The sequence below is a fragment of the Danio rerio genome, chromosome 5, assembly GCF_052040795.2.
Source record: "Danio rerio strain M-AB ecotype USA chromosome 5, GRCz13ab, whole genome shotgun sequence".
In the NCBI taxonomy this organism is placed as follows: domain Eukaryota; kingdom Metazoa; phylum Chordata; class Actinopteri; order Cypriniformes; family Danionidae; genus Danio; species Danio rerio.
The window spans coordinates 46,542,501-46,568,237 of record NC_141025.1 but is presented as its reverse complement, the minus strand read 5'-3'; the positions used below and the strand labels follow the sequence as shown (position 1 = coordinate 46,568,237).

The following is a 25,737-nucleotide window of genomic DNA, read 5'->3' as shown; positions in this document are numbered from 1 at the left end:
AAAACTCACTCATAGAGCTCTTCTGATAATTATAAGGATTTTCAAGTATTTTGAATGGAGCTAGACAAGGGACCAGACAGTACCTTTTATGAGGATTTATAGACAGTGTCATGGTTGACTGATGCTTTAATACAATCTACTCTGTAAAAAGCGCTATAGGAAAAAAGAACTGGAAAAAAAATAGAATTGACATGCAATTTGAATAATTTGTACTGGGCTACTTTGCATGACAAAGTTCTTTTAAAAAAATGACACATTGACATGATTCTGTTTTTCAAGTTTGATATGTGATTTGTATTTAGGGTTGGGCTGGGATGTGTTCACAGAATACTAAATACACCAGAACATTCATTCATTTTCTTTTAGGCTTAGTCCCTTTATTAATCAGGGGTCACCACAGTGGAATGAATCACCAACTTATCCAGCAATTTTTTTTAAACAGCATATGCCCTTCCAGCTGCAACCCATCACTGGAAAACATCCATACACACTCATTCACACACATACACTATGGACAATTTTAGCCTACCCAGTTCACCTATACCAAATGTTTTTGGCTTTGTGAGGGAAATCTGCACCCAGAGAAAACCCACGCGAACACAGAGAGAACATGCAAACTCCACACAGAAAGGCAGCCGAACCAGCGACCTTCTTGCTGTAAGGCGAACATGCCACCCACTGCGCCACCATGCAGCCTTCTCCAGAACAGTTTCTAGAATTAAATTGTACATGATGAGACCGCATATACAGCATAAGCTATTATCAGGAAGGGATTTCAAAGTCAAACATCAGCAATGTAGGTGTTTGTAAAAGGTTATGCAGAACTAGTAACTCTTCACAAAAACAAACAAACAAATAAACAAACAAACATCCTGCTTGTTGCAAAGTGGACATTTATCAAAGCACCTATTTATTGATTGGTGCTTTGTTCAGCTTTGAATTTTATTGTTCTTTATTTAACCAGTTTAATTATTAGAAATTAGATTATTTCATTTCAATGTACAAATTTAAAATACAAACTGCATATTATGTACATTTTCAAAATAATTATTTCTAACTGATGATGATCTATGACGCTTTTACTAATATATAGTAAATAATGAAAATATATGTATGTTACAAATGCAGTTAGTGTTAAAATGTATAAAAAGTCGAAGGTTGAAAACACTTGATCTGGGCTGACCTCTAGTGGTTACTGTAGGTAGTTTAGTATGGAACCAGAATACACAAAATCCTGAACACACGCGCGCGCACACACGCACGCACGCACGCACACACACACACACACACACATTGGTGAAATGCTTTGCCTATATATTCCTGAAGTAGGCCTATAACTCAGTAATTGTTGAATCTCTTGTGTTTGGTGTGTGATGGGAACTACTCTGCTTTACATTGATATTTAGCTTGAGAACAAAACAACCAAAGAAAACAGGTCAGAAAGTGCCTTAAACCTCTCTAAAAGCCAGCCTAGTCAGTGACAGGAAACTCTGTCAAGAGGAAAAAGAGATTATTCAAAAGGCAAACAAACTTTTTGATGAGAAACATTGGGCCCTACAGATATGTTTATGTGCTGAATAGCCACGTCATCTGGGCTCTCTCTCTCTCTCTCTCTCTCTCTTTCTCTCTCTCTCTCTCTGGGTCGGTTCATGTTCATGATGACACAGCAGAGATCAGGCATGAGGGGTCTTTCATCCACACCCCCGCCTTCACAATGCATCATTGTTTTGAAACTTGCACGCATCAGTCAGTCAGTCACACCTCTGCGGCTCTCATTGGTTTAGCTCTCTGTACTCCCCTTTCCACCAACATTTCCGCCTTCCTATTTTTTGTTTTCGCTAAAGAAAGTTTTGCACGATTCACACATTTTATTAATACAATAGCGAGTTTTTGTTAAACAGCAAAATCTACAAGCATGTCAGACCGGGGTTCCTTCGACACTAATGTTGTGACTTTGACCAGATTTCTGCTTGAAGAGGGCAGAAAAGCTAAAGGCACGGGCGAGCTGACAACACTTCTGAACGCGATGTGCACGGCTGTCAAAGCCATATCCAGCGCCGTCAGGAAAGCGGGCATCGCGCATCTGTAAGTATTTCTGAAGATCTCGAAATGGACTTTGGTCTTTCTTACGCTCACCTTTGAATGGGGACTCCATTAAGTTGCAAAAACAAAACAAAAAACACTAGAAACACGTTTTGCATTATGGCAGCATTTAAAAATAAAGTGTTAAAATAGGCTTTAATGTATATCTCAAACTGACATAAAACATGAAATAAAAAGAAAGTAAAATGTGCTGAATGAAATTATTTTTAAAATTAAAAGTTAAAGTAACGAAGACATCCTACAAAACTGTATTTTACCTCAAAATTATTTTTATTTACATTAAACTGACATAAAACTTGAAGTAAAACCTTTATTTAAATTAAGTATTAATTTAATTGCATAAATAGATAAACAATGAATAATATACAATACTATTAAACAATGCTGAAATATTGCATAACAATATTGAAACCTTTGGATGTTTCCTTTCTCTGTACTTGTTTATTTTTCTGACAAATAAGTCTCTCAGGAAGTTTAATGTTTTAACAGCCCTAATATGATATGTTATGTGGCCTTTAATGATATTATTATGATTTTAGCACAAAAACACTTTTAATGCATAATTCATGTGAAATTATTTGTAATTTTTAAGTTCCAAATAGTCTCATAATGTTATGAAAACTGTATAAGGAAAATTGCTAAATAAAATATAAAGTAAATTAATCAAATGGATTATTTTTGTTGTGTTTTTGTGTTTAATTGCACATCCTGAAAATAACTGCATAGCTTGTTTACATTTGTGTGCAATCAAATTTCTTAATTTCTGAATTTTCTTTTTTTCCCTTCTTTTTATTAATGGCATTAGTGTTTGGAAATGTTGCTTGAACTAACAAAAAATGTACTTTTAGACCTTTATAAATGAAACAGTTACATCACAAATTTTATTTTCATTTATGCAAACAGTTGCTCTATAAGTTGGATATTGCTTTTATATAACATTCTTATTTGATTCATCTAATGATTGCTGGCAGGTATGGGATTGCTGGAAGTACCAATGTGACGGGTGACCAGGTTAAAAAGCTGGACATCCTTTCCAATGACCTGGTCATAAACATGATCAAATCCTCATTCACATCATGTGTTCTGGTTACTGAAGAACATGACACTGCAATCGTTGTAGAGCCAGATAGACGGGTAAGGACTCTTTACATGCTTTAGAACTATTATGTTAACTTCTAAACCCTTGAAGCAAGATCAGTTTTTAATTTTTTATTTTAACATCACTATTTTTTAAGTACTTGTCAGAAGTTAACTAATGACTTTCAAGAATGTTTCCAGATAGACTTGACTTTCCTGTGCACAGCCTGTAGACCTGGTCATGTGACTCCAACTGATTTCAGCAGCTAGACAGAGATCAAGGCTCATGTAATATGTAAAATTCAGGCCATTGATGAGTCACATGTATCATGCTATTATGTTATGTCATAGATGTATCATGTATTATGTTGAAAAAAAAAGAATATTTTAGGGTGGAAAACATGGGCTTTGAAGGAATTTTAGTTCAAGTCCTGGTTGTTTCATAGTATGTAAATAATTTAACATAGTCAAAACTATATTTAAAAATCCACAAAAAAATCAATGTTACTATTTCCCATCTGAAAGTTTTAGACAAGTATTCATTTTATTTATTTATTTTCTATTTAATTTTATTTTATTTGGTAACACTTTATTTTGATGGTACATTTGAGTATTAGTAGACTGTCTGCTTAATATCCGTTGATACTGCTCCTTTAACTGACATTTAACTCACTATAAGAAACTTTGCAAGTACATGTCAGCTCAATAGTATCTGGATGCAGCCTTTATGATGCAAGCTGAAATTGCATCACTCAACTATACAATGTCAGACACAATGCACTCAATGGAGCGAGTGACATCACTGTGACTGTTAGGGTTAGGGGTGGGGTTAGGTTTAGCCCAATAAAAAGCATTGGATGCGGCTCAGATTGCACTGCACCAGGTCTGCATCCAGACCCCTCTCTGTCAGCTTACACTAACAATAACCCTAACTCCAACCTAACAGTTATAATCTAATGAGAATTAGTTTGCATGTAGATGCACTGTAACTTAAATCAACAAATGGACTATAAAAATATACTGTGACCTTTTTTTAAATTTTGTTTTGTTTAATTTTATTTTCCATCACAAACAATGTCTCGCAATTAAATAGTTGTATCCATTTATAAGTTTAAGTCAAGTCTGTATTTTTATTGTATTTTATTTTCAGATATGTCGTTATTTTATTTAATGCAGACACCAAAATGGGACACCTCTAAATGTGACCTTAACCCACAAGTCATGAGTGTCATTTTTTTTTTTTGGAATTGAGATTTTAGCATTATCTGAGCATTGAATAAATAATATTTTCACAGAAGCATGTTTTTTTATGATAGGACAATATTTGGCTGGGATAAAACTAGTTGAAAATCTTGTATCGGATGGTTGAAAAACAATAGTGAGAAAATTGCTTTTAAAGTTGTCCAAAATTAAGTTCTCATCAATACATATTCATAATGAAAAAAACTTTTGATATATTTATGGCAAGAATTTTACACAATTTTACATGTAACATCTTTACTTAATATTATAATGATTTTTGGCATAAAAGAAAAATGGACAATTTTGACCAAATTGCCAAAAGTATACCAGTGCAACAAAAAGACTGGTTCTGTGGTCTCAAAAATAGGGCTGCAATTAATCGAAAAGTAATCAAAATCATCATTCAAAACCTAATCTAATCTAATTTAATCAGGAATTTTATCAATTTTTCAATTACTTTCCCTACCGAGTGTGGAGTGACGTAACCCTGCTCTGTTAAAGGCTGAGGCTGATTTATATGTCTGCAGCCACATCTGATCTCTGGTCAAGTAGGACAATCAATGTACCAATTCTTGAGCCTTACTTTGCACTACATTTAGAAGAGATACTGCTTATTTTCATTCCCAACATGGAAAATATATATTTTTCATATTTATTTTCACTTTTTATAAGAAAAAGTGACTGTTGGTTTTAGGCAAAGTGTGTTTTAAATTCAGTTGTTCAAAGTTGATGTTCAATAAATAATCATAGATAGTAAATAATGTGTGTTTCCTTCAACTATTTTAAGTAATGCACCCTACATTCAAAAATCACTCACTTGTAATAAGTGAGACTATTTGCTGTTCCAAGCATGTCCATGAACTAAGAGGGCAAAATAATAATAATTATTATTATTATTATTATTAAATAAACTAAATAATCGTTCAGTAATCGTAATCCAGTTAAAATGTTTTCCCAGAGAGGCGCTGCAGCTGGAAGGACATCCACTGCGTAAAAACGTGCTAGATAAGTTGCCGGTTCTTTTCGCTGTGGCGACCCTGGATTAATAAAGGGACTAAGCCGAAAACAAAATGAATCATTGAAGTTATAATGTTCAATTAATTGAGATTTTGATTTTAGGCCAAATCGCTCAGCCCTATCACATAAAGTTTTACAAATGAGTGTTTATTGAGTAAGGAGTCTGGTGGAGCAAGGTTTGGAAAGGTCAGATGTCCTTAAATACAGTAACAGAACAACATTATCATTAATCATTAAATGTCTCATAATGACAATGCTGATATTTAATGAACCAAATTGTCATTCGTGTGTTCAAGGGTAAATATGTGGTTTGCTTTGACCCTCTTGATGGTTCATCCAACATTGACTGCCTTGCATCAATCGGGACCATCTTTGCCATCTACAGGAAGGTATGAGAGAGTGAATATACTAAATGAATCTGCTGGTGTACAGTTAGTGTGGATTCCCTAAATGCTCTTTAATCTGATGTCTGTGTTTTCAGTGCACTGACAGCGAGCCGTCAGAAAAAGATGCACTGCAGCCTGGCAGGAATATAGTGGCTGCTGGATATGCACTGTATGGCAGTGCCACCATGATTGTCCTCTCCACCGGTCAGGGGGTGAACTGCTTCATGTTAGATCCAGTGAGTCAGTTTTACTCACCATAACTTGCACAATAATTAGTTATGGGATTTTTTTAGCAGTGAGTCACTGTTATTACTGGCGTTGTTACTGTTTATTCAGTCAAACAAAAAAGCAAATGAAGGTTTTTAGGTGTGGTGTTGTGCAGACTCCATTGTTATCCTGTTGCCTGCTGAAATCTACATTTTTGTTTCTACAAACTTGTTTACCTTTTTCAATGTTTTTTCCCCCTGTGGTAATCATTAGCACATCTCAAACGGTGTCCATGACCATAAAGAGGTGAAAATAGCATAAATTACGGTGGCCAAGAGAGCTTAACATGCTGCAATTTAAGAAAATACATTCAATTACAAAAACAAAAAAAAAAAAAAAACACCAGCAAATTAAGGAAAGATCTTCATCCGTTTGACAACACGTGTTGCAAATCCTCTCGAGGCAAAACATTAAGAAAACACGCTGCATTTTCTCACAATACATTACACAAATAACACAACAGAAATGTTTCAAGGGGACCCAAAAATGTGATGGGCTGGGCTGGGATTTGCTTATTGTGGAGTGATTATTGCTCAGTGAAGTTGTAGATGATCTTTGAAAGCTGAGTTTTTTTAGTTTATTTTAACATCCCGATTCTATTGTCTTTTGTTTAATATTAGCCTAGATCAATGGTTCTCAAAGTGGGGGTCGGGACCCCCCGAGGGGGTCGCTGGACAATGAAAGGGGGTCGCCTGGTGGTTTCCAAAAATCTATTTATTTTTATTAAACCATAAGAATTACCATATTTTATCCATAACCTTCTGAAGAGAAAAAAAAATAGTCGTTTATACCATATATAGTTACTATAGTAGCTTATAGGTACTACTTCTATTAGATTGCAACCCCTGGGGTAATTACATTGTATTAAAGACACAGCAATAACTTTGGTTGAACTCACGGTTAAACTTTGTGGCCCATTTCCAGCTCTCATACATAAAAAAAATTAAAAGAAGACTGAATGGACTAGGGTCCATTGGTGTGTGTGCGCCATTGCATGCAAGGTTTCTGTATTTATAACCACCTCAGAGTATATTGGGGGTCGCGACTCACTGGCATTGTCATTTTGGGGGTCACGGCCTGAAAAGTTTGGGAACCCCTGGCCTAGATAACCGAAACCTAAATAGTTGGGTCTATTTCCGTCTCCTTGAAACCTTTCTGTTGTGTTCTGAGCTATTTGTATATGTTGTGAGAAAATGCAGGCATTTTAGAAAAATAGAAATATGTGTCAACCTACATTTTTGTGAAACTGCAAAAATGTACTTAAATATATAGTTGAAGTAATAAGAATTAAGAACTATCCCCCTCCCTCCCCCCAACCCCCCGGAATTTTATTTTATTTTTTAAAGTTTTTTCCAAATGATGTTTAACAGAGCAGGAAAATTTTCACAGTATGTCTGATCATATTTTTCCTTCTGGAGAAAGTCTTATGTGATTTATTTCAGCTAGAATAAAAGCAGTTTTTAATTTTTTAAACAACCATTTTAAGGACAAAATTATTAGCCCCTTTAAGCTATATATTTTTCGATAGTCTACAGAACAAACCCTCATTATACAATAACTTGCCTAATTACCCTAACCTGCCTAGTTAACCTAATTACCCTAGTTAAGCCTTTAAATGTCACTTTAAGTGGTATAGAAGCGTCCTAAAAATATCTAGTCAAATATTATTTATTGTCATCACGGCAAAGATAAAATAAATCAGTAATTAGAGATGAGTTATTAAAATTATGTTTAGAAATGTGTTGAAATAATCTTCTCACCATTAACCAGAAATTGGGGGAAAAAATAAACAGGGGGTATACAAATTCAGGGGGCCTAATAATTACATTTCTTGGTAAAATGAACACTGCAGGGTAGTATGACACCAACAAATTTTGCTCCTTTTCACACTAATGATATTTACAGCGACATATTTTTGACATATAAATTATTATTTTTATGCAGTTTTTTTGCACAAAACGAATGAATACCACAAAACAAGTTAACAGTGTCTATGATCTGTAATCAAATATGTTTGCATTACTTTTGTATCTACATATTGACAATGTTTCAGGTGTGGTTAGTTTGCTCAGTAGCTCACTTTGTACAGGTTTGAGTCTGGTGAAGCACAAAAAGAGATTAAAGCAATGTAAAAAATGAAGGTTGCTGTGGACATGTGTCTTATGTTTGCTTTTGAAAATACTGTTGGTTTAGATTTGCTGATTTGTATGACATGCGCTACCTTCTTGTAGACGTGAAGAAGAAGCATGTGTATCTGAAACGTACAACAAATTGTACACTGAGTAACGTATTTCAGCATTACAATTTTTTAATGCACCCTTTAGTGGATTTGCCATATGAAACGTACCCATAGCGACGTATTTTATGTATCTCTAAAAGGCTGAAGCATGTATTTCTAATGAACCTAGACTGTTTGTCATTGCTAGTTTGTTTATAATTAAAAATAACGATTTACTTCAACATAAATTATAAAAACATAGATTTACAATTGAGTTTATAACATTTTATTATCTGTTGATTTAAATGTCAGGCTATTGGCGAGTTCATTCTGGTGGACAGAGATGTGAAGATTAAGAAGAAAGGGAAGATCTACAGTCTGAATGAAGGTTATGCCCTTTATTTTGACCCTGCTGTCACACAGTACCTGCAGAAGAAAAAGTTTCCAGAGGTTCAGTATACATTGATATAACAATTGCTTTATAGCAAATTCAATATTAAAATAAAAAAGAGGACACTAATACCATAAGGATTTAACTGTGTTCAGGATGGCAGTGCGCCCTATGGAGCCCGTTATGTAGGCTCAATGGTGGCAGACGTGCATCGGACGCTGGTTTACGGAGGAATCTTCCTTTACCCTGCAAATGTGAAAAGCCCCAAAGGAAAGGTACTTCATCTGCTTTGGCTAAACACTGTTGACATTCACATGACTTACACTGCTTACACTGACATCAATGCATCAAATGCTGAGTAAATATTTGTTTTAAACTGCCATTCAACAAATTACAGAGTGCCACCCAGTCCCTACAGGAATTTAACTCAAAATCAAGAAAACAACACACAATTCAGACACTTGTGATTTTCCTAAATTGCCACAGATTTTCCACAGATTTTGGGCAGCCGTGTTTGTCATTGTTATCACAACTAAACTGAATTTATGTTTCACTTAAACATGTTAATCTGGACTAAACATGCCAAGAAAGTGTGTCAAGGTTTTTTAAATTGTTATTATTATTATAATTATTATTTATATATAAGGCTTATATTGGCCCATATAACACACACACACACACACATCTCAGTTTTACTTATCTGATCAAACTGGATGAAATGGCATTATAGTTATATATAAATAAATTATATTTTCACAATAGTACAGCAGGCTACTTGCATAAAAAATTGCATAAATAGTATTTTGTTGCTCTAAATCTCCTCATAATTTGTTTAGCCTTTATAAAAATGTTATTTAGGTGCTTACTTTTATGATAAAAGCTCTGTAATTTAAATTGTGGTGGGCAAAACAGTGCACCTCAGTAGACCTACTATTTATTTAGCAGGATTCTTCCAATAAAATCTTTTATTTTTTAAAGTTTTATTTAGAAATTTAGAATCTTTCACTTATTTTTTACAATATGGTGCATTATGGTGCTTTAAACCACAACAATATACTAAAATATATTATAAAATACAATTATATAATATACTTTAATACATTTTTCATTGTGTTTTCAAAAAGTTTCACATATGTAAACCAAGAGTATACAGTACAACCTACTGTACCACATAAAAGCAATCCCCATTCACACAGATCCGTTAAATCAAATAAAAATGCTGTATTGTGCATGTCAAGTCAGTATCTGATGATGTTACTTTTTAATACACTACAATTACACCTACAATGCCATACCTCCCACTTACACTTATTTTTTTATATAATATAATTTTAATATATATGCTTCAAAACTTCAGATTTTAGGTGGTTTACATTAAAATGTGGAAAATATGGAATATGATTTTCTAAAACCTTTTCAAAAAAGCTGTTTTTGTCTGTTGGCATCAAGTAAACGTCTCCTCAGTCATCCTATGAATTTCTTCTAAAGTTTCTATTGAAAAGCTAAATAAATAGGATGTAATTCATCACACACTCCACTATTTAAGACCATATTTTGCAGTGTGTGTAATACATTGCTTAATTCATCTAAAGACATGCATATATTTGCTATAGTATCTAGGGGTAAATGAAAAGAAAGCATGAAAATTCCACATGATCTTTGCTCCAGTTGCTTTCATTGCTTTTAGAGGTGTGTCAGTGTTTGCTCAGGCTTGAAGTTGAGAGCTGAAGTAGGATATGTTACCTTATTTATACTTGTGTAAACACCTTTTGCCTTGATATTGCTGTACAATAACAATTTTAATAGATCTAAAGTTTACTTGTGTCTGCCTTGTCTCAAAACTCCTGCAGATGGAGCTGTAGCACCCAAATGCTAATAAAATGAAGACTCTTCAATATAGTTTACAAAAATGTTAATGCACTCAATATTTGCCGCAAGTAGTTCTAAATTTTACCAGTTTCTTTTTTTCTGTTTAACAATAAAGAAGTTGATTTGAAAAATGTTGGAAACTGGTAAGCTTTGACGTTCGTAGTATTTTTTTTTTGTCCCACTATGAAAGCCAAAAGTTACATGTTCCATTTTTCAAAATAACTTGTATAAATGCATTCATGTAGATTTTTTAGGGTTTATATTGAAATATTGAGTACTTTTTACATTACAGTGCTTTTAAAAGACAATAATGTACTATGAATATATATTTTTCTGTTTTCAAAAAGTCACATTTCAAAAAGTTTCACAATTTTGTATAGGAAAGGATAGGAATGTTGTCAAGGCATGTTTCTAACATTTTTTTATTTTAATAATTAAAAAAATAATTATATATATATATATATATATATATATATATATATATATATATATATATATATATATATATATATATATATATATATACATTAATATTTAAAGTTTTATTTTAGAATTTTAAGTATTAATTAAATAATGGTACTTTAAAAACACCCTCACCCCCCACTGACAAAGTATTTGTCCCATGCATGAGCTCTTTTGTCTTATTTTGACTGTTATGGCATCATAAATGAACAAAATAACCCATCGAAAAGGCTTTAAGACCTAAAGTAAGATCTGCAAGTAAAGTCTACTTTCACTGTATGGTTGTTAAATAGAGAAAACTTTTTAGTAAGTTTTATTCTAAATCTTGGAAACCTTATTCTAGAAAGAAGAAAAAAATGACCAATAAAATGTAAAGCACCAAAGATGGCCCATATTAAAGTTACTTAAAATACTTATTAGGCTATTGATGTTATACATGAATTATTAAATGTACTTTTTACAAGAGAAGCTAGAAAAATCATAAAGCTTTACATTATTATCATGATTATTATTTTTTTATTATTCAAATGCCCAAATTCTGACTGAGGAAAGTTGAATGAGCTGGCCAGTTTGTTATTTGCCTAATAATTGACAAAAAGCTACAGTTTTTTATTTAAAACTTTAACAGCTTCCCATCCCCTTGTGATATATGATGTAATGAATTTGTATTTAAATATAAGTAGCCTATTTTTCATATTTTTTATTCTAAATCTTTAGAAAATGTTTTTACTACATCAAAAATTATGACCATCTGACTAACTAATCTAGCAAAAATAGTGCCTAAAATGTCGCTAAAACGCAGTATGTAAACTTCATAATTAAATTATCAAATAACTGCAGAAAGTCCACTTTTTGAGAAAAATAAGAACCACCCCTTTCACCAGGCTGGCTACGGGCTTGAAATGCCAATTTTTTACAAAAACACATTTTTTCTGTGTTTTCAAAATGTTTCACATACCTAGATTAATGTTGTCAAAGCAATCCCCATCCACACAGATCATTACATCAAATAATGTGTTCATTTTCAGTTTTGGGTGACTATCACTTTAAAATAAAGGTTCTTAAGTGGCATTGATGGTTCTAAGAACTTTTAACATTCATAGGTACTTTTCCTGGATCTTCATACTATAAAATATTTTTTTTTCCAGAATGTCCCACAAAAAAGTTTCTTGTATGCCATCACTGTGAAAACCTCTTTTTGGGTTCTTCATGGCACCTTTGATTTTTAAGAGTGAGCTGTAAATGTTTCTGAATGAATGTAGTGAGTGAAGACTGGTTAAAAACTTTGTATTCTTCAGCTCAGACTGCTGTATGAGTGCAACCCCATGGCCTTCATCATGGAGCAGGCCGGAGGAATGGCCACCACAGGCACCACCAACATTCTGGACATCCAGCCGGAGAACATCCATCAGCGGGTGCCGGTGGTGATGGGATCCCCTGATGACGTCCAAGAGTACATCTCCATCTTCCAGAAACACCACAAATGAAGATCAGTAGTCAGAATGTACAACATCACAATCAAAGACTTCTAAAAAAAAAAGTGAAACACTTGACACTCCAGAATAAGATGCCAAAATGCCATTCTTACATTCAAAATACCTCTATTATGTATTATGAGATAATAACCCTAAAACCAATTTTTTTTTTTACAATTTTTTATACTGTACCTCCACAGTAAAATATGAGGTGTTTTAAAGGATGTGGACTTAAAGTGGTGATAGTTTTTAGCAGAAAACTTGACACCAGGACTATTTTCTACATTAAACCATCTCTGTGATCATCATTGGCAGCTGAAATGGTTCATGGCCAAAAACACAGAAGCAAGTTCATGAGAAAGATTTACATTGAAGATCTTGTTTCTGTCACTGCAGACCAAATAATCAATTTTGCCTTAATTTTACCCTGTTGAAGGAAGCTGTGAATAAAGATCTTGGCAAAACAAGTGATGTTTGTGTGTCAAGAACAATAACAGTTTTATTTATGCAATAAAACACACGGTAAAACCCAACAGTCAAGTTTATCAAATGAAAGGAGTGTAGTTAACTCAAAATTCACTACTCATTTGAAAAGAGTTTTGAACTCAGTGTTGAAAGGTAACAGGTAAATTAAATATCTCATTACTTCAACTTTAAATGGATGAAGTTCACAGTACTATACACAGTATAGATTAGTTTTTGAACTCAAATGGTTTGTAGCAATCGGTTTCCTCAAATGGTTTGAGTTACCTTATTGGCTTTCACAGTGCGTCCATGCTGAAGAAAAGTGCAAGATTTTGGCTGCTAAATCAAATACAAGAGAGAAACAATGAATTCTAAATAATTGATTACAGTGTAGCTGAGGTAAGCGGTTTATTAGCTTGTTCAGTGAACAACATAACTTGTAGTGTAATTAAAAAAAAAAAAAACAATGTTGTGACATCGGGACACTATATTAAATGTGCTATAGAATGCATTGGTACAGCATGTTAAATTGTTCTTTGTAGGTATGTGGCTTAGGTGAGTGCAAAACTTCTTCAGAAATGGTTTTACAGGTACAACTCCAGCCCAATTGGCTTTAATATGTTACGGTTGGTTTTGACCATATTTGGAAGGTTTGTGAATATTAATAAGCTCTACTCTCATCCTATAGCAGCTCATATCAGTGCCTGACACCCACACTGTGATATACTTTGTAATACATGTGCAAAATAATCATAATTTAGTTTTAAAAAAAATATCTGAACTAATTTAGATGCTTGTTAAATGGCTAGAAGTCATTGTTAATCTATTTAACTGAATTGATAAAAAGATTTACTTTAGCTATAAGGAGAGTAACCTAGTCCAGTTTTTTTTTTTTTTTGAATGAAATAAAGGCAAAATAATTATTATTATTCTGTTATTATTTTATTTGACAAGGGGCCAGCTGAGATGTATTTTACAGTTATTTTTAGTTTTTAATTTATCTGAAAACACAGGCAACATTTAGTATCAACATCTGCATAAAAATTTGACTTTTTAAAGATTACTGGCGTCCTTTCACTTTAAAAAAATACGGTGAGAATGTTAAAATAACAAAAGATACATTTTGACAGACCTTATGCCTCTTTGGGGTGGCACTGAATACATTTACAATCTGAACACTCTACATTTTGGGTTCTGATGCATTATGACTCTGTGGTCATGCATGATTGCCTGCTTTACAGAACAGTTTACTCTTGCTTAAAACCCATTTCAAAATAAGACTAAGCATACATAATAAGTATCATCCACTTGTTAAGTGGTGACATATGAAATACTGTTTCCGTGTCCAAGCCGCTGATTTGAATTGAAACAATTATTTGTTTATGATCATTTTTTAGTCATTTATTTTCTTTTCAGTTTAGTCCCTTTATTAATCAGGGGTCGCCACAGCGGAATGAACAAACTTATGCAGCATATGTTTTAGGCAGAGGATGCCTTTCCAGCTGCAACCCATCACTGGGAAACATTCATACACACTTGTTCACACACATACACTACAGACAATTTAGATTACCCAATTCACCTGTACCACATATCTCTGTAATTTGTGGGGGAAACCAGAGCACCCACGCAAACTTAAGAAAAAATGCAAACTCCACACAGAAATGCCAACTGACCCAGCTGGGGCTTGAACCAGCAACCTTCTTGCTGTGAGGCGATTGTGCTACCCACTGCGCCACCATGCTGCCTTTTTCAGTCATTTAACACATAAAAGTCAATTTTATATAAAATCATGGTGTACACATCAGTCTCTGGACTTGCTGCATCACAGACACCAATATTTTAACAATTCATAAAAAAAGTTTGCATGTTCTCCCTGTGTTCACGTGGGTTTCCTCTGGGTGCTCCGGTTTCCCCCACAGTCCAAAGACATGCGGTACAGGTGAATTGGGTAAGCTAAATTGTCCGTAGTGTACGAGTGTGAATGAGTGTGTATGGATGTTTACCAGAGATGGGTTGCGGCTGGAAGGGCATCTGCTGCATAAAAACGTACTGGATAAGTTGATGGTTCATTTCCGCGTCCCCGGATTAATAAAGGGAATAAGCCGACAAGAAAATGAATGCATGAATGAATGAATGAATATATATATATTGCAATCGTGATTTCCGAAAGAATTACATTGCTTTGCAAATATTTATTATTACCATTTGTTGAGTCTCCCCATACACTTAGATAGAGCATTTGTACCCGGAAGCCACTTCGGGTGACGTCACACTTAACAAGCGTATACATGCTGAACTTCAGAAAAGAGAGGATGGGGAGAATATGGTAGTGTTATTATTGTAATCTCACTAGAAAGCATCGTGGCCAATAAAGCTCAGCCTATGTGGATCATCAGAGCTGATGTTTCGTTCCAATTGGCCTGTTTTTTTCTACCAGGATTTTACATTCACTGTATTTACATGAAAACAAGAATATAATAGTGTTTGAGCCTATAGGCATGCCATTTCCATCTACCGAACTCTTTTTATTCAGATATGCCAAAGCTCTAGCAGATTTTCAATCTATGGCAGCTTTAAAATATGTGGATGTTTTGAATTCTGGTTTTCAAACTCATCAGAGATCTTAGAATCCTTTTCATGAAATACTCTGAATAACATGAATACATGATGCATTTCGGTACGCCATTTAAAGCACATCCATATAAAGAATGAATATGCCACTTTTCTTTTTGCCATATCAATGCATTCCTACATCAACATAATAAATACACTACACACTGTACAACAAGTTCAAGCAACCAAATGAAGAGCCGATGACCTTTTCTGTAAAGGCCAGTAGGCGCACAGGGCCCAGATGACATTTGAGACACATTTTGAGGTGTTGCTCTACACGACCTTGGTCAAAATATGTGCATGTATGTCTCTATACAATTTATAAACTCTCATTTAAAGTAAAAAACAATTCTATTTGCAGTTCAGAATGAATTATGTGCAGATTGAGTATAGAAATGACTTGCTGGTGTTCAATGTTCTCTCCAAAGCTTTTCTGCTCTTATTGAAATGGATGGTTCTGATCCTAATGGGTTTATTATTTTGGGCACTGTCGCACCAACATTTAAAGCAGGCAGCTTGTTTGAAAATACATCTGCCATCCTGCCAAATCTGTTGAATCAGAAGAACGTCATCTACTATATACCACTGCTTGACTTATAGTGATAAACACTGCTTGTTGAGGATTACCATTTAAATTAAGCTCTCTGAAAGCATGTTAATTGCACTTTTCTGCGCTGTGAATCAAATATAATGCATGCTGCGTATCCTTTTCCAGCAAATGTGTTTAGTCACAGTTCCAGGTTAGATTTTGAGTTATGTGGACACGTTTACATATAAATAAATGCACGTCTATTAATGAGATACATTTACCAGACATCCAGTAGGTGATTGTCATAAACAAAGCTTCACGACCCGTGCTCTCCTAGCCTCTGAGTATATGTCATGTGTCAACAGTGAGCATAAATAATTATCTGAGGGCCAGTGAACGTGCTTTATAAATGGAGCTCTGCCTCTACTAGCCTTCAGACTTCACTACTGTCACTCGATCTGCTTTACAAATATAACTCTGGCCTTCGTCCACTCACTGTGTATGTAAGACTGGACTGGCTGGAGGCTCTGCTGTTAGTTTAGTGTCTGTCTTTAGAGCTGGTTGCACTCTCGGAGGCTGTGAGGATGTCGGATCAGTCTGTGTTTGATGTGGATGTCTGGACCCTGACGCGGTTTGTGATGGAGACCGGCCGCCAGGCGAAAGGGGCCACCGGTGAACTCACACAGCTCATCAACTCCTTGTTGACCGCAATTAAAGCCATTTCATCTGCGGTCCGCAAAGCTGGAATAGTCAACCTGTAAGTTTCCTTCAGTAAACTTTTATTTTTTGTATTTTGTGTTGCTAATATGTCTACATGATTTCACTGTATGAAGCATAGATGTTAGTGAAAGTTTAGTTTTAGCCAATGATCAAATGAATGTGTGGAAAGTGTGAAGTACAGTAATTTGGAAATTACAGGTGTAGTACACACACTATACCTATGTAGCTTATACTGTTATTATTTTGATATAGTAATTATTACAATTTCCTGATTGATATCTTTTTTTTAATGTGATTTTTTGTGATTGAAAACTATTTCACAAAATACTGATTTCTGAAGTTGGTAGAAGGATAAGTGTCTTAAAAATGGCATATTTTGTGCAAAAAAATAAATAGATCAATAAAAAAGCTTTAAATGACAAAGTTTATGTTTGAAATTTTAAAGAAATGTCATCAGTGGTAAATAGAATAAAATAAAGTTACATTTTACTAAAACAAGTATAATTATAATTGGCAATTCCAGACAATCTCAGATTTTTTTTACAATAATACATTCATTTATTCATTCATTTTTCTTTGGTTAATTCACTTATTTGTCAGGGGTTGTCACCGCTGAATAAACCACCATCACAACAACAATAATAATTTTTTATTTAATTTGTTAAAAAAATTACTTTTATTTTTACTTTTTTTGGTGTCAAGTATATTAAAACATATTGTTTTATTTCAGCAAATTGCAAAGAAAATATTTGTCATTTTCATTTATTTTAATACTAAAATAACCAAAACCAAGGTTTTTTTGTACAAAACAGATTAAATATACAAAGGCGACACGGTGGCGCAGTAGGTATTGCTGTCACCTCACAGCAAAAAGCTCGCTAGTTCGGGCCTCGGCTGGGTCAGTTGGTGTTTCTGTGTGGAGTTTGCATGTTCTCCCTGCATGTTTCCTCTGGGTTTCCTCTGGGTGCTTCGGTTTCCCCCACAGTCCAAAAACATGTGGTATAGATGAATAGGGTAAGCTAAATTGTCCGTAGTGTATGAGTGTGAATGAGTGTGTGTGGATGTTTCCCAGAGATGGGTTGCAGCTGGAAGGGCATCCACTATGTAAAACATATGCTGGATAAGTTGGTGGTTCATTCCACTGTGGCAACCCCTGATTAATAAAGGGACTAAGCCCTATTCATTATAAGTAATGAATGAATATATAAATATACATATATACACTGCTGAAAATACTTCAGTTTTATTTTACTGTTGACTGAGTGAAGTTTATCGATCAATTCATATTTATGGTTAGATTTTAAGGTAGATTTTGGCTTTGAGTTAGTTGCATGCAATTATGTATGCTATGTTTTCTGTTATTACAGTCAATCTAACACAAATACTTTAAAATAAAATGTAAACTCTAATAACTAATAAAAACTAAATAAAGTAAATTTTCCAGAAGTTGCTAATAATTATTGCACCTTTAAAAAAATTGAGAAAGGCAAGGAACTTTATTACTGTTTTGCTATCTGAATTGATTTTTTTTTTTTTTTAAACATCAGTTTGTTCTGATTTCCCTGCACACAGTCAAGGCATCGCCGGACAGGTGAATGTCACAGGCGACGAGCAGAAGAAGCTGGATGTGCTTTCTAATGATTTGATCATCAATTTGCTGCAGGCCTCCTACGGCACATGTTTGATGGTTTCAGAAGAAAACAAAGACGCCATTTACACGCCTGCGGAAAAACGAGTAAGTCATGTTTATGCACTTTTACTCACTGTTGAAGAGAAAGGGTTATCATTATCATTATTTATCACCCCGTATATACACTAACATTTATTTTTGCTGCTTGTTCAAACTACTTATTTAAAATGAGTTAAATCAACAGACTTCTTAATTATGTTCAGTCCACTTAAATTTGTAAAAATAATAATAATAAAAAGGGCAAATATTAGGCTAATTGATTTGTGTTTGGACAACATTGCGGAGTTGTGTGGACCTGCCATTTTTTTAAGTGTATAATGTATTATTTAAACACACTTTAAATGGTTTTAATAACTAATTTCTAATGAATGATTTATTTTATCTTTGTCAATGACAGTGGGCTACACACTGTAAACCCCCCACAGTTGACGCAACTTAAAATTAACTTAAAATTTTAAGGCAATAAACTTAAGGATATTTTGAGTTGACTCAACTTTCAACCCAATCCCTACACTTGACTTTAGTTAAGTTGAGTAAACCTAAAAGTGTCCTGAAGTTTGAATCAACTTTTTTTTTGTGTACAATTTTACTAGTTATTACAACACTATTACCACAAAATAATAATAAAAACATAATGTGAAGTTATGAGGTTATGTAATATGATAATCAAAAATACAAAGAACATGGTTACTAAACTTTTAATAAACCATGGCTGATTTTCGTTAGGGAGTGAGCTAAATGCTAACACCCCCCTGCTATTTTTTTTAGAGGTCATTCATTACAGTAAATACTCGCTGCTGTTTTTCGTAGGGCAAGTATATAGTGTGCTTTGATCCCCTGGATGGCTCCTCCAACATCGACTGTTTGGCCCCCATTGGGACCATCTTTGCCATCTACAAAAGAGTGAGTGCCTGTCCTGTATCTGCTGACCGTTTGGTGATGCATGTGCATGTTGTGTCATTTCTTTTGCATGCAAGAAAACTATAAGCAAATGGATTTTTAATAAAATAAGAATGTAGCAGAACTGTATTTAGTTTTTTTGTCATGTTGTGTTTGAGATGGATTGATTTGATGTTCTTGTGCTACTTTCTCATGCAGATTGACGAGGTATAGCTGACTGCATTTGGCCGTGACTGATGACAAATATTGGCTAAGCAATCTATTTAACTTAACTTTTAATTTTATGTTATTGAATACACTGAACTCCAACTAATATCAATTGCGGAGCTGATCCTGATAGTTTTTTATAGCTTAACTTTTATGAGGTTTTTGTATTTTTTTTTTTCATTTAAGGGGATGGTTCACCCAAAACTGAAAATGCTGGCACCATTTTCTCACTTATTACTTGAACTAAACCTGTTTGACTTTCTTCTGTTAAACAGAAACAAACACATTTTGAATGAAGCTTAAAACCTGTAATTGGCTTCCATATGATTTTTTCATAAAATGTATGTCAATAGTTACCTATTTCTTCAAAATATCTTCTTTTGTTTTTGCGTTTAAAGAACTAAATTAACTTACAAATCTTTCAAATCATTTAGAGAGAGTAAACAGTGAGTAAATTTTAATTTTGGGTGAACTATTGCTTTAACACAGTAGTTAGCTCAGGAAAAACTGTAGTAACAAAAATGTACGCTAGGTGGTGGTGTTATGTTGTTTGCATTTTGATGCCTGCAGTTTTATTTGCTTTAACATTTTAGCATTTGATTGATAATCGTCAAAATAACTATTTTGTTTTTGTGCTAAGCTTATAAAGGTGAAAACTATCACAGTATGTAAGTTAGGTGTTGCTTTAATGTAACGTACGTAAAAAAAAAATATTAATACTATATAATATACTGTAGGGAAATTTTACTTGTGTTTATCTTTAGCTTTAGTGGCTCATCTTGTTTTTTGTCCTGCTTGAGATCTCAGATGGAGAACCGTCAGAAAAGGATGCTCTGCAGCCTGGGAATCAGATCGTGTGTGCGGGTTACGCTCTTTACGGCAGTGCCACACTGGTGGCTCTCAGTACAGGAGCTGGAGTCAACTTCTTCATGCTGGATCCAGTAAGTATACACCATTACATCTAAAACAAATCAATGAATCAATGAATCCATCCATCCATCCATCCATCCATCCATCCATCCATCCATCTATCCATCTATCTATCTATCTATCTATCTATCTATCTATCTATCTATCTATCTATCTATCTATCTATCTATCTATCTGTTATTGAAATATTTTATGAATTTGTTTGAAGCATATAAGAATATCTAAGTATTACCAGTATTAATCCCACTGGAATGCATGGAGATTAAATTAAATACCCTAATACCTACCTCATGATTGTTGAAAACTTTGCAAATGTATGAAACCTACATATTTTTGTCTAACAAAGCCACACAAAAACTAGTATTCTAACTTGATGATAATTTAACCAAAAGTATTTGACACCTAATGTTACTCCACACAAGTCTAAAATGACCTGATTTTTTTCCAAATGGTTTTATCTCTTTAAGCATAGTTACAAAGAATTTGAATAAAAATTATCGACAAAAAATGACAACTAAATACATTAAAAGGAATCTAGTTTGTTCTAATGGAAATTAATAGTTCAGTATCTAGGCAGTTCTGAGGTCAGCGTTTTATGATCACAGTATTACAGGAACCATTTCACTGAAGAAACACCGGATGATGGAAGTGAATCATTTACAGTTTATTCATGGCCATATGAGCAAAGTACACAGCTGCCAAACAAAATATTGTTTTAAAACTAAAAACAGATATGTAGTAAACAAACAAAACTTTCTCTACTCTTATACACCATTAGTAAGAGTTCTTTCACTTCTGTCTGTGGTTTGACATTTGTAGATTTTCATTTTTTTTTACATTAAGGGATACTTCAAGGGGACACTTCTTTTTTCAATTTCTAATGAAAGACTTGAATATTATGTGGCTGCAGTGAATTAGTTTTGATTCCTCTTTTTAGCCTTTTTATATTCGCTTACAACACGCAGTACTGTAGATTTGAAGAGTTGTAGTATTTGCTGGTCAAGAGCTTAATGTGACAATTATACCAATACAAATTTAAAACAAAGTGCATTAAACTGCTAAATCATATTAGCTTATTTAATTTTTTGTCATGTTTTTGTTTTTTGTTTTCTCACTAACAAAAAGTGACCTCTTGCAAATCTGCAGTAACAAAAATGTCCGCTAGGTGGGTTTGTCTGATTGTTGTGTATAATTTGGTTTACAGTTTTTCTCAGTCAATTTGGTGCATTTCTCACAACACGATTTACATTTGCACAGCAGTTATTGCATTTCTCAAAACAATTAGTGCAAACTGCAAATCCTAGTTGATAACCTGCAAAAGCGTTTAAATTGCTCAAAATGGATAGCTCATTCAAAAGCAAGTATTGATGTCAATAAAAGTGTCAGTGTCAGCAAGATAAAAAGTCCTGACACCATTGTTTATGAACAAGATAGTCAAATGACATTGTCATGTTTTCATTATGACAGTTTATTCTGGTCATTTTTTTCAATGCAAAAAAGTCAGAGTTTGGTGACACGTCCTGAAAATGCTCAAGACAGCACTATATACTATTCGCTCAGCAATTTGAAAACTACAGTAAAGTTAGACAGCACTGCATTTAGTGAGGTATGCGAGTACAAGACACTGAATATGTATGTTTCACATTTTTATTGCATTTGCTTTTTGTAATTCTTATTTATTCACAGCATTGTGCAAAATAATATATGCACCCTTATTTACAACAAACTTCAACTTCCTTTGGGTAGAGCTGTGCACAACTGTAAACAATATTGCAGTACATACTGGAACTGAACCTACAACACACACTGTAGCTCTGTAAATCATTCATCAAATTGTTCAATTTAGAGGACATTTTCAGGAAATAAAATAAAATTTTTGATAAAATTAGCTTGACAGATTTTGACAACTAGTTCAACTTTTTGTATGTAATGACTCAAGTAATAAAACGAGGACTGTTAGTTTTATATGGATTAAAAATTCAGCATTCACAAGTTGAGTTAATTTTGACTGACATGACATAAGCAAATCATAATGTTATAAAACAGCAGAGAGTTAAATGAAAGCAATTGAATGCGTCTAAAAGCCTTTGCAATTTGTTGGAAGGAATGAGAAACTGCTACTCTGATGTGCACAAATGACTAATTGTTTTGAGAAATGCATTAACTGTTGTGCACATGTAAATAGTGTAGTGAGAATTGCACTAATGTGACTAAGAAAAATGTGTTGTTTTTTAAATGCGTTGAACAAGAACTATCAAGTACTGTCAATACTTCATTATATAACAAAGGTATTTTACATGCCTTAGCAAGATTAAGCATGAGAAATATATAAATGAAGAGTTTAAATGCAAAAACCTGTAAATGCTGTCTAAAATGTTCCTCTAAAATGAGCATTTTTATCAGGCTCCTGTGTGTATGTTTAATAATACCACTTTTATGGCAAAAAACGTCTTTTTCCTGGCCTTGTGAAATATCTCAACATAAACAAAGGAGGCAGAGAAAAGTTTTCATTTTTAATGGAAATTTCTGACGGCATTTAGAGGTTTTTGCATCTGAACTCTTCATATATACTATATATCATAATAAAAAGGTAGAGGTACAATCATGTAATTGCTTTTTTTACGTTTAGGTTTTAGACATCAGATTTTAAAATGAAAATTAAACCACACAAAACTGAACTAAACTGAACTATACCTCTAAAAATCTTAATCTGGATTGACACAGTTTCAATTTACTACAACTTCTATGTTAAGCTGCTTTGACACAATCTACATTGAGAAAGCGCTGTGGAAATAAACATGAATTGAATTGAAATATACATTAGAATCTCTTTTTCTAGTTCTGTGAACTTGCATTCATGAATGTGAAATGTACATAAAATGATTATAGTGAACAACGGCATCATTTAATGAGCAATCTTTGACATAATAACCCAAAATCACATATTTATAGGACAGAGAATATATTTTTAAAGTCTTTAAAGCAATGAAACATTATTCCAAAAAAATGTTGAGCATATTGTCATGTGCACTTATTTGCTTAAACAGCCATTTTAACATAATATTATTACAATAGACAAAAATAATGCTCATTTTCCTTTGTTTTAAAACTCATAAATGTGTAAAGTATCAATATATGAAAGCTAAAAATTACTATTCCACAATATTTCAATTCATTCATTCATTCATTCGTTCGTTCGTTCGTTCGTTCGTTCATTCATTCATTTTCCTTTAGCTTAGTCCCTTTATTATTCTGGGGTTGTCACAGCAGAATAAACCGCTAACTTATCCATCATTTGTTTTACACAGCGGATGCCCTTCCAGCTGCAACTTAACACTGAGAAACACCCATACACACTCTTTCACACTCATACACTACAGCCAATTTAATTTATTGAATTCACCTGTACCGCATGTCTATGGACTGTGAAGGAAACCCACACAAACACAGGGAGAACTCAACAAAAAAATGCCAACTGACCCAGCAAGAGCTCAAACCAGCAACCTTCTTGCTGTAAGGCTATTGTAATGCCCACTACGCCACCATGACGCCCCATATTTTAATTAGACACTATAATTAATCCATTATTTTATTAAAAGTAAACAATTGTGGCTGTAGTGATCTAGTTTTGATCCGTCTTCACTGAACTATTTTAATTTGGTTACTCACTTTTATTACAACACAGAGTAGAGCAGTAGTGTGTCAGTGTGTGACACTAATTCTAATGTTCCTATTTTTCAGGCAATTGGAGAGTTCATTCTGACGGACAGAAATGTGAAAATCAAGAAAAAGGGGAAGACGTACAGTATCAACGAGGGCTACGCTAAATACTTCGAGCCTGCGGTCAATGACTATTTAAAGCACAAGAAAAACCCAGAGGTCAGTTCTGCACAGAGGCCAACCAAATAAAGTCGGTTTATGTTATTTTGGCAGTCTTATCTAGAATCGTTTGACACTTAATCTGACTATATGATCACAATACACCTCAAAAATATCTAAATCCGCCAAGAGCACGTGGTGATTAGCCGTGCACCACATCATATGATCTCACATGTTCACAACATGTTGCGACAGAACAAGGATTGTTGCTTAGCAAGCTTGAAGATCACTTGTTTTTAAGCAAAGTAGAGTCTGTATAATGCTTTGCTGACAGTCAGAATCTAGCATGACTGGATTCGGAATCAGCTGATTTTTTTTACACACGCTACATGCTGGAAATGTGTGATGACCAACTTCCTGACCTGAAAAAAAAAGCCAGAACTCAGAAGACTTAGCATGTGTTACTGATTCATGTTACTCTGCTAAATCAGTGCAAAATATGCTGAGGATGATTTCTTTTTAAGGGTCAGTTGGTTAATTATTAAAGCTAATCGCTTTTTTTTAGCTAATAGATGTGAGATATTGTCTTCCCAGGAACATATGATTTTGTTTGTTGGTTTTCAGGTGATCATAAGCAGTCTGATGGTGATAAGAAGGACAAAGTAAACACACGAAGAGCTCGTCTAAAGATAAAATAGTGCATGGCGCAATCGGAAACTTGCTAATCATACATTGTGTTATCAACTTGGGCACGTTTTCTGTAGGATATGGAGATTTCTTAGAAATCTGAGATGTCTGACCTCACAAATGATTGATTTGTTTGCGTATTGTGGTTGAGGGAACATATTGCTGTTTAGTACAAATCAAAAAAAAAAAATCAAAGCAACATGTACACTTTTTTTTTTGCTGCTTGTGTCTTTCTAAAGGAAAGAGTATAACATTTGATGACAGATGTGTGGTTTTGTCTGTCCAGCTGGGTTTCAGTTTCCTGGAACTTCTTACAGGACTTCCTGTTTTCCAGTTCTCTTGTATTGAAGCACTTGTCATTTATGTTTTAGGTTATTTGCCTTTGATCAGTGTCAACTAGTTGCTGGATTTCAATTATTTTTCCACAGAAAAGGTGGAAAGGGATTAAGTAAGGGATTACTTTTAAATTTGTAGGTAATTTAATAACAGTTACTTATAATATGCTTACCTTAAATATTGATGAATTCAACAGGTACAGTGCTCGGCATATACACCCCTCACAAATCTATCATTTACATTCAAATTTTTAATAGGAAGCTATACAATATTATATTGTTTCATGCACATTAGATTAGTCAATATTGAAGGCAAATCTGGAGTTTATCTA

General features: G+C 33.8%; 2 protein-coding genes and 1 long non-coding RNA gene across 5 annotated transcripts in view; 2 read left to right on the top strand and 1 right to left on the bottom strand.

Moving 5' to 3' along the window:
* Window positions 1–1,753: 1,753 nt before the first annotated feature.
* fbp1a (fructose-1,6-bisphosphatase 1a) lies at window positions 1,754–12,974 on the top strand. The gene is made up of 7 exons (NM_199942.4): window positions 1,754–2,085; window positions 3,075–3,237; window positions 5,736–5,828; window positions 5,921–6,061; window positions 8,623–8,760; window positions 8,857–8,976; window positions 12,331–12,974. Exons 1-7 carry the CDS (start codon window positions 1,916–1,918, stop codon window positions 12,517–12,519), a joined length of 1,014 nt encoding a protein of 337 aa, NP_956236.2. The 5' UTR covers window positions 1,754–1,915; the 3' UTR covers window positions 12,520–12,974.
* The window catches only part of LOC147844349 (uncharacterized), a 22,476-nt gene continuing 5,426 nt past the window's right edge, over window positions 8,688–25,737 (bottom strand). The window contains exons 1-5 of one of the 3 annotated variants that reach the window (XR_015491702.1): window positions 16,399–16,528; window positions 13,258–13,311; window positions 11,991–12,497; window positions 8,834–8,947; window positions 8,688–8,736 (exon numbers count right to left, since the gene is read on the bottom strand). This is a non-coding gene — a long non-coding RNA (uncharacterized LOC147844349). Of the gene's footprint in view, window positions 8,737–8,833; window positions 8,948–11,990; window positions 12,498–13,257; window positions 13,312–16,398; window positions 16,873–25,737 lie in introns of those variants that run through there. The other 2 variants (XR_015491701.1, XR_015491700.1) reach the window with 2 other exon arrangements.
* fbp2 (fructose-1,6-bisphosphatase 2) overlaps window positions 16,653–25,737 on the top strand; it is a 14,702-nt gene continuing 5,617 nt past the window's right edge. The window contains 5 exon segments of the mRNA NM_001004008.1: window positions 16,653–16,874; window positions 18,410–18,572; window positions 19,338–19,430; window positions 20,435–20,575; window positions 24,306–24,443. Of these exon segments, the coding sequence (NP_001004008.1) occupies window positions 16,702–16,874; window positions 18,410–18,572; window positions 19,338–19,430; window positions 20,435–20,575; window positions 24,306–24,443 (708 nt within the window). The 5' untranslated portion in view covers window positions 16,653–16,701.